This window comes from Echinops telfairi, unplaced genomic scaffold, assembly GCF_000313985.2.
Source record: "Echinops telfairi isolate 266 unplaced genomic scaffold, ASM31398v2 ScPeMD7_9;HRSCAF=40, whole genome shotgun sequence".
Taxonomy (NCBI): Eukaryota; Metazoa; Chordata; class Mammalia; order Afrosoricida; family Tenrecidae; genus Echinops; species Echinops telfairi.
The window spans coordinates 96,690,459-96,700,033 of NW_022103906.1; the positions used below are offsets into that span (position 1 = coordinate 96,690,459).

Genomic DNA, 9,575 nt, shown 5'->3' on the forward strand with positions numbered 1-9,575 from the left:
CAGGTTTTCTAGAATGGAATGCAAACATCTATTTCAGCCTAAAGTTAGCATCTTGCATATTGGGGACATTTCTGTTAAAGAACAAGCCAAGAATATTAGTATCTAGCATTATTCTGGATATATTAAGCAGATATATTAATCAGAAAAGATAAGGCCATAAGACACCTACAAATTAAAAGGAGGTGAACTTTGGATAGCATTACCAAGTTGAAGAACTGTGTTCTTACAATATTATTAGTAAGGCAGCTCAGAATTTACTTTCCAATACAGTTGTTCTTAAGCTTCCAGAATAGCCAACAAGAATACACTTGGTCGGCTTTCCCCACGTGGGCTACTTGGAGTCAGCTTGTGGGTCTCAGCCTCAAAAATTGAGCGGTTCCTCTCACCCAGAGACCAGGTCCGGTGCTTTGCTGCCCTCAACATGCCACAGAAGGAGCATAACGGGTTACACTGTTATGCCCCGGGGGTACTGTCTGGGTTACCAAGAGAAACAAGCTCAAATGCTTTGAAAAGACAAAAAAGATGCCTGGTCTGCAGGCCAAGCTGTAATAAGGTACAGCAGGCTGAGAAAATGCAAATGAACAAGACCATCGAGATGCATGAACAGAGAAACACCAAGCAACAGATGAGAAGGCTGCGCCAGGTGCAGTGCATGTCTGTCTGCCGGACACATGGGGGACAGTCCCGAGCTGCAGTACTTTTCCAATATGACTAAACAAAATGAGAAGAGAAAGCAGGAAAATGCAAAGCCCCTCTGCCCACAGTCTGTGCCCCCGGGGAACTCAGGTAGTACGTTACTTGAACAGGAAGGAGAAAGGAGGAGTCAGGGGAAAGGGCGGTTACCAAAGCCTGCTTGGATGGATTCGGCTTCACAGGGAACAACTGAAATACGAACAATCCATCAGACTTAGGGGGCACATGTTAAGTGCCCTGAACTTAAAGCGACCCATGCTTATCAATACTTGGTATAAAGGAGAAACCCTTGACCCCACCGTATACAAGGTTGAGTTTTATTACCAAAGGTACCGTCAGGAAAATGACTGAGCGATTGGGCCTTGGGACACAGGGAGGCAAGGTGGTTGAGGGGGAATCAGCCCAGGTGGCCACCTGTCCTGAAGATGATGGATCCCTGAGCGTGTTCTTACTGGTTTGATGGCAGTTTCACACCAGGAGCTCCTTTTATTGTTTGTGAGGACACCGGTTGTTACCTTACACATCTAAGGTCAACAAGAGAACGGTTTATATAAAAATAAAACAACGTGGAAGGAAAAAATACACCTGTTCCATACTGTGGCTGAACTGTGAAGGCTCCCTGTATAACTTCCTGTAAAATGCTTTCTAAGCTCACCCAGCAAAATTCAGAGTGCCTGGCAATCACCAAAGGATAGTTATAGACGAAATAAAAAAGAAAGTTACTACCCCTGTTAAAGGCACGGTCTAGGGGGAAAGTGGAGAATTAGTTTCCCTTCTTAAAAGTGTTACAATAAAAGGCATGCACTAATATTACATCTGAATAACAGCAGGAATAAATTTTTGGTGGACTCCATGGTCACCGCTAGCTACAGCCTCCTCATTCACTGTGCACACCCAGAAAATGTCAATAAATAGGCCCTATGCTTTAGATACATCTCTTGGTAGAGAACGGTCAAAGAGAGAGGAAGACCCTCCTACTAATACAGAGGCTGTAACAACGAGCTCCAGGGTAACCATTGTGAGGATGGTCCCAACGGGGCGGTAGTTCACTGCTGGACACAGACTCACTGTCAGCCGGAAGTGGCTTGATGACACCTCACATCGCCACCCCCAGCAGCCCTTGGAGTGGTAAAAGACAGATGTTACCACATGGAAAGCACAATATTTCTGTTGGTTTGCTTTGCAGCTCTGGGAACGAGAGTAGGCACTGTGTTCCCTTCTTGCTCAGGGCTGTCCGTCCTGCTGGGAGTGAAACTCCAGGGGCTACTCAGAGCTGGGAGAGGTTTGGAGACAGCTGGCCCAGGCTGACCAGTGTGGAAGGCTTTGTTGCTTGGCAGGCGATAACCTCCTCTTGATGGTGTGTTTTGTTTGTGTTGTTACTCCAGGTCTGGTGAGCTGTACCTTCTATCTGGCCGTGAGTGGTCTCTATTCCTCCGGTGATGATGTAATCGAACTGACGCCATCAAATTTCAACCGAGAAGTTATTGAGAGCGACAGTTTGTGGCTCGTAGAATTCTATGCACCATGGTAAGTGTTGTAACATAGTTGTAGATTATCTATAGTACTTCACCAAATGTTACGTAGAAAATACTACCTATATTAAAGTATGATTTTATTCATCTAGCTTTTCCTGATTTTTAAAATGAAGTTGGGCAGGAAATGGGAAATTCTCCAACGTGCCTATTACAGTTCATTAAAAGCCAAGGAGACAGAGACAATATAAAAGTAATAGCAGTAGCTAATTGGCAGAAAGAAGAAAGAAACACTCCCAGTGTTTCAGATATGAACTTGTGCTGAGAGTAGCAGCATGGAGATAAAAGGGAAACTTACTTTTCTGAAGGAGGACTCTTGGGGCAGAGGAGGTGGAAGAACCCGCAAGGATTGACTTTATTGTGTTGGTTGAAGAGGATTGTTTCTGGAACCATGTCATTAGGAAAAATCTGGTTTCATTTTAAGTTCTCCTGTTGGCTCAAGAATAATCCATCGCTGGAGAGAATACAATGGATGGTACACAATTCTAAAACTTCTAATAGAGATTAGAGGAATCCGGCAGGCGGGCGGGGGGCCGGGGAGCAGTAGGTTTCTGTTGGGGCCAGGCAGCTACAAAAGGCAGGGGAGACTGGGTGCAGGTGGTGAACTGGTGCGCGTTTGCTGCACGTTCACCACAGCCACAGAGGCGTCAGGGTGGGACCACTCAGCTCATCCTCCCCAGCAGGTGGAGTTGGCGGTGTTAATCCCGCTCGGGTCTTGTGGCTTGATAGAGTTCACAACAGTGTCGATCTCCTGTACATTCTGCATGATTTTCATTGATGAACTCTACTCTTCTACGTACTGTTGTTTGTAATAAATATTTAATTACATAAACATTTAGCACAGTACTGTATCTTTACTGTGCTCAGGGAAACCTGGAGAACTGGAACTCAAGATTGCTTTGTTTTCTCGGGTCTGCCAAGTTCTCTACCCCTGCGAGGTGTGGTCTTGCCACTTTGCCCTTGCTTGTTTCAGTGGGAAGTATCGGAAATGCTCTTCCCTGGCAGGTTCTGCCTTGTGCAGGTCCCTGGGATGGCAGGTTTCACTGGCGCTCTCAGGTGGCCTTCTCACCTTGATCGCTTATAGAGCTAAATCCTCAAAGAGCTTAGTGCCCAAGGCAGAAATTCTTTTTTAGCAGAACTATTTTTCAGTGTTCAGACTGCATGGGATTTTTTTAGTTTTAAGATTTAAAGATGATCTTGGGGCAATATTTTCAGGGGTTCATCTGCTTCCATGGCTCCAGAAATTGTGGACATTGGGAACTTTAAATTATTTCCTGTAGAATACTGCTTTTAATCAGAATAAAGAGTAAACACGATCTTTTTAAACGTGAAAAATAAGTGAGGTGCAAAGCCTCTACTCCAGAAGCTGTCGCAGTGTGAAAACGATTCATCTTGATGCCCTTTTTAAAAAGACTCCTGATAGGTTATGCTAAATCCAAATGATCATTTCTGTGTGGGTCAGCACATTCATGTTAATAAAACGGTACAGGCAGCATAAGAAGGCAAGATCTGGGTCGTGTAATTAATAATTATCAGTGCCCATACAGAGCTTCACTTCATGGTATTCTGAGAAAGAGATGGCTGACCTTAACCCCTTTTTTCTGCTCTGGATTCTTCTGGCAACCTGATGGAGACTTGAATCCCTTTGGAAACAAATTTTCTTGCTTACAAAAATAAAGCATGTAGGCCAATAAACAAAACCTAAGGGAGTTTGGGGACAGAAAGGGCCGCCTTTCTCCTGAGGGTTTCCACGGCTGCAAAACATTAGAGAAGCAGACTGCCTCCTCGTGACCCCAAATAGTGAAGAAGTCTCGCAGAGCTAGTCCATCTTTACTTAGTCAGCAGTGCTGTAATGTAGAGGTAGAGGTGGGTATCAACAGTGTCTAAAGAGAAAGATGACCGTGACATGAAAATCGCTGTAACTTTTATCGTGTGACAGGTGTACATCCCAATCAACTGTGGCATGATGGTAGCATTGCCTGCCTTTAGGACAACTTTTGGACAGCTAAAATCAAATACGAATAAGGCCCATCATGATGACAGCTCAGTTTTTGCTTACTAGGCCCGTAGCTAGTTAAAAGAGAATTTATTTTAGGTACTGTATACACCAAATAACCTATGCGTAAATAAACTGTAAACTGATATTTTCATACACTGAATGTGAATGGTGTACAAATACAGTGAATGAAAATAACGAAGGTGAACAGTTGAGTTAACCTACAGCCTGAAGGGGCCTTAGAAACATACAGGCTGAACACTGCTCGCAAAAGTTCAAGATGACTGGGCCGTGTTAGGCTAGCTGCCAGTGCAGCTGTCTGTCTGTCTGTCTCCTCCCTCACCGCTTTGGTTCAGCTTCTCCCTTAGTCAATATTCAATCCACTTCTCTCTCTTCCCCTTTGAAGCTCAGGACTCCAGGTGATCCTCGCTGTTTGTCAGGCATGGGTCGTAGAGGTCTGGGTAGTGTATCTGCCTAGTTTGCCATCTTGCCAGAATCCTGTGTATAAAATTGTAAAATACTGTTTTGATGTGTGATATACAAGGATAAGTCAAAAAACATTGCTTCTAGGGTTCCACTTCATACGTGCATGATTACTGCAAACAAAATGTGCTTAAACTTGTCTCTGATCCGTAGAGGTTTGCGGACAAGTTCTCAGTAAGAACCTTCGGGTGAAAAAAAGTCCCGTCAAAAGTGGCTTCAAAGGGGATGTGGTAGGCCAGTTACATTCAAAAGCCGATGGAAACGATTTGGGGAGTTCTGGTCTTGGTCAGAATTTCTTGGAGGAGGACATAGGATCACCACAGGAGCTTATTACAAAGACACTTTAAGCAAATTGAAATTTGCGTTGGCCAAGAACAAAAGGCCAAGAAAGTTGTGCCTACGGAAGACGGTGCAGCTGCTCATTCTTCAAGGGTAGCAAAGGCTGTCCTATGAGAATTCCATTGGGGAGCTTTACTCTGTCACAGGAAAGCCCTGATCTTGTCTCTTCAGGCTTCTGTCTGTTCCCAAACTCCACATTACGAAGGAGCAAGGAGCCTCAGTGGCCCTGTGGGGTAAAGGCTGGCCTGTGGACTACAAGAATGGCCTTTCCACCTCCCAGCCACGCCCTGGGAGGAAGCTAAGGCTGTAGGCTGCTGTAAAGATTTATAGTCAACATGATGGCACTTGCCTTGATCCGTTTTGGAATTGGGGAGTACTGTAATGGTAAAATTTTAAACTTTCTATTGGGAGACCTGAGTTCAAGTCCCAGTTAATACATTTCAAGTGCAGCCACCACCTGGATGTTAGTGGAAATTTGCATGGTTTGTGATGCTTTAAGGCTTCACTGGAGCTTCCAGACTAAGATGGGTTAGGAAGAAAGGCCTGGTGATCACCATGCAGAAAGCTGGGTGGGTTACAGTCTGATCTGCACTGTCATGCCTTGGCGTAGGCCAGGGTAGCATTTTGTTTTGTGCACCTGGTCACCAGATTTGAGAGCCAGCCTGATGGCAGCTAATAACCATAGTATCTAAAATCGGTCGCGCTTATTTTTCCTTGTGTTTCTCTTTTTTGTTAACGCCTGTAGTAGCACCTACTTTTTGACTTCTTAGAGGAACTAGCTTACATCAATTTGTGCTTTTTATCTTTAGAAGCAACCTGTCTTGGAAGCAGCTCAGGAGACTAGGCTGTAAATCCAGGTGTCCAGCCTACGAAATGCAAAGGTTGGACTAGGTCAGGGAAAGTAAACTTAAATAGGTTTAAGAATCAGTAGTGGAACTTATGAACATGCAGCTTCCTGAGCCTCTTTCTTAGAAATCTGAGTTCGGGGGGGCCCTTGCCTGTGTTTTACCACATCAACTACCCTTGGAGGCACACTGGACCTGGTGAACTCCCAGAAGGACCTGCTCAGGAGTAGTGTTAGGAATTGGTACGGTTTGTTTAAACTGTTTAGATATAATTGAGTAGAAACTTTGAAATTTTATCCTATCAGGATGATAGGAAGCATGACTTCGCTAAGAGTCACCACGTGGTCTTTTTTGTAAGGTCACAACAGTCACGGACACCCCATTGCTGTGAGTGCTCCCTGCAACGCCCCACGCCAGCACCTCCCTGAAGACGTCTGGGCTGAAATGTGTAGTTGTGTAATTGAGAACCAAAGGCTACTGTAATGATCATTGCTTTGTGTTCTTGTTCATTTTCTCCTGAAGGTGTGGCCACTGCCAGAGGTTAACCCCAGAATGGAAGAAAGCAGCAACTGCATTGAAAGTGAGTGTGCGACGTGTTCACATGCACCGTGCGCGTTTGCACATGTGTTCCCCGGTGGACATTGAGAAGCTGGTTTGCATGTTGAGGCTCAAACGGACCCTTTTCCATTGTCAGGCGTTCGTGTAAAAGAGTCATCGACATGCAGTTATTGATATGGTCGGTTGTTATGTATCTCTTTCACCGTGTGGCTGAACGATGCCTTCGTGCCTCCTTATTTGGGGGTTTGCAGACAGTGCCTCCTCCTGGGCTGTCTTGCGTTTCACCCCGTTTCATTTTAAGATTGTCCTGATGGTTTTCTAGATTAACACCCTCTTGACATTTTGTGTTAACTTCACCTGCCCTTGATTGTCTTGTGTGGGCGTTTACGTAAGTCACATGACGGGCTCTGTGAAACACGGTGTAATGCAATTGCAAGAAAACCAAACTTCCCTTGCCCTTTTCACAGGGTATTATCAAAGTGGGTGCCGTTGATGCAAACACACATCAGTCCTTAGGAGGACAGTATGGTGTCCAGGGATTTCCTACCATCAAGATTTTTGGATCCAACAAGAACAGACCGGAAGATTATCAAGGTAAGAACTGTCTTCTCTAGTCCGTTGGTTGTAATTGTAACATGAGCAGATTGGAAAAGCAGTAGCAGAGAACCTGTTCCTTCTTGTCTGCTCTGCTATCTGAAGGTTCCCCAGCCCTGTGTAAATGTCCTTAGTACAAAGTGGTAGGAGGGCGTCCTTCCTACCCTTGGAAGTGTGAAGGTGAAATGCCATACGTGGCACACGTGGTAACAGTTTGTTGTTTGTGCTCCCGCAGGCCACCCAGTCAATGACAGGAGTAGTGGACAGTGAGTCTCTTGTCTTTCTCGTCACAACTCTGTGACGCTTAATAAAGATCTACGAGTGGTCTGACTCCCTGGCTACCTGCCCTCATGACGAGATCACTGGAGATTTCGGTTGTATGGCAAAGTGTAGTGAAGAAAAGCAGGTGTGCCCAGCTATCAGGAAGAATAGTGTCTGGGGTCTTAAAGGCTTGCCATAAAACCAACATCCCTCTAAGTGAGGTGTCAGCTAAGTCCATGTGAAAGAAGCAGGCCAGCCTGTGGGCGCCAAGGATCGTAACTACTAAAATCCAAATCCAGAGGTGGGAACGTATCAGGACTTAGATTCTCGCAGACAGCTATGGATGATAGTGAAAGCCCCAAATCTGTTTGGCAGGGTCCTCAGAGGGAATCAGTCCAACTCTGGAGAATTCCCTCTGGCCCTTGACTTAGGATTGCTAACCACAAACAGATCTTTGTATTGAGGAAGGTCAGAATTACTAACTTGGGCTAGATTCATGCTTCTAATTAAAATATTGGGCATAATGTCTTTAAAGTTTAAATTACGGCTAATTTAATCCATTAAAAAATAGATATTTTGTTACATGGGACCCCTACATGGCTGATCTCAGAGTCTAAAAACAGCTTTGTCTTTGTGTGCAAGAAGTATAAGTCTATTGGAGAAGCGCACACAGTGAAGCAAAGGGTGCTGTGTGATCTATGCTCCTGTCTTCTGTTGATCCAGCTGAGAGGAACTCTCAGGAAGAAATCAGTACGCAATCTTTATTGTGTGAACACCAGCCTGTGCTTACTACTGGCTTCAGCACAGTCTCCCTCTGTGACAGCGTCAGAGTTAGGTCTTTCAGAATCTCTTTATCTGTACAATGGGGGTGTGGAAACCTGTTTCAGGCTATTAGAAGTGTAGTTGGGAAAAAATGAAACATGCGACATACTTGATAAATATCAGCGCCTTCTGTGCATCTCTTAAGCGAGGGGCCTGGTGGCACAATGGGCTACTTGGTGAGCTGGTCAGCAGTCCTAAACCACAGCCCCTGAGACTTCCCACTCCCATAAAGAGTGCGTCTCGAGACCCACAGGGACAGTTCTTCTCTGTCCTATGGGCTTGCTTTGAGTCAAAATGCACTTGATCAAGGGCAGTGAGTCTGATTGTGGATTTTGACGCTAGGGGCTAAGCAGCCCTGGGGCCTAGTGGGGTATGCTTTGAGTTGCTAACCACAAGGTCAGCAGTTCAAAACTACCAGCCACTTTGGGGGGGGGCGGGGATGAGAGTTTCTACTGCTGTGAAGATTTAGAGCCCCTGAAACTCTGTCCTATAGGGTGGCTGAGTCAGAATGGAAGCCAGAGGCTGGGTGCATTTACCGAGTGGCCCTTTATAGAGCTGGCTGAGTGTAGTTCAGTAAGGGGAACTTCAGAAATCCCCCTTGGTTTGTGCATAACAGCACGCCCTGTCTTGGACCTGAATGCCCAGAACTAGCCCAGAGCTCACACGCCGGTACAGAGACCCCGTCTCTCCGACTTCCAAACTCAGGAGTCCAGCAACAGCCTTGCTTCAGATCTGCGGGCCACCAATTCCGGATTGCCCAGCTAGCCGTTCAGAATGCCATCTGCAAGTTTAGTCTCACTCATCCGCTGGCTCTTTTGGGTTTGAGAGTTGCAGGTTGATGGTAGCAAAAGGCACGTTTCTTTTAGCAAAACCTCCAGGGTTGCCAGAAGGAAGAGCGTCGTGCCTGAGCAAGGTCTGGGAGGCCCCTCTTCTCCCCACACGGTAGCTCCTAGAATCTCTTGGGATTGACACCTTCAAAGCCATTATTGACCTCAGTCATTACCTAGTCATGTTTAAAACCTCACTACATGTGCATGCTGGGTTAATTCATACTTCCTGACCAGGTAGTCTTTCTAGGCTAGCCAGCTCCCCTCATCAGCACTTCTGTTACTAAATGAATTCTGCTTTGTTTGCTTGTAAGATTTGATTACTTACTGATTGGAGAACCTTCTTGTTGGTGTGAGTTTTGAAAGTAGCAGGACTAAAAACGATCTCCAAGTTTCTAAACCATTAAGTATTTCCTAACCATCCAGACAGCCCACAGATAGTACTGGAGTCCCTAAAACACACTGGGCCAGGGCAGGCAGAAACGAATGACTTGCTGATGAAACAGTGGGGCGTGGAAACTTGAAAGGAACTGGACCCCTCGCAGACTCTTCAGAAGGCTAATCTTCCAGGATCGAGACCGAACACCGTGCTGTAGAAGTGTGGTGAATCTTCCAGGATCGAGAC

General features: G+C 45.7%; 1 protein-coding gene across 1 annotated transcript in view; it reads left to right on the plus strand.

The window, feature by feature from the left end:
* Window positions 1–671: 671 nt before the first annotated feature.
* Window positions 672–9,575, plus strand: part of PDIA6 (protein disulfide isomerase family A member 6) — a 29,158-nt gene continuing 20,254 nt past the window's right edge. The window contains exons 1-4 of the mRNA XM_030884582.2: window positions 672–786; window positions 2,031–2,220; window positions 6,411–6,468; window positions 6,914–7,040. Of these exons, the coding sequence (XP_030740442.1) occupies window positions 672–786; window positions 2,031–2,220; window positions 6,411–6,468; window positions 6,914–7,040 (490 nt within the window). The remainder of the gene's footprint in view (window positions 787–2,030; window positions 2,221–6,410; window positions 6,469–6,913; window positions 7,041–9,575) is intronic.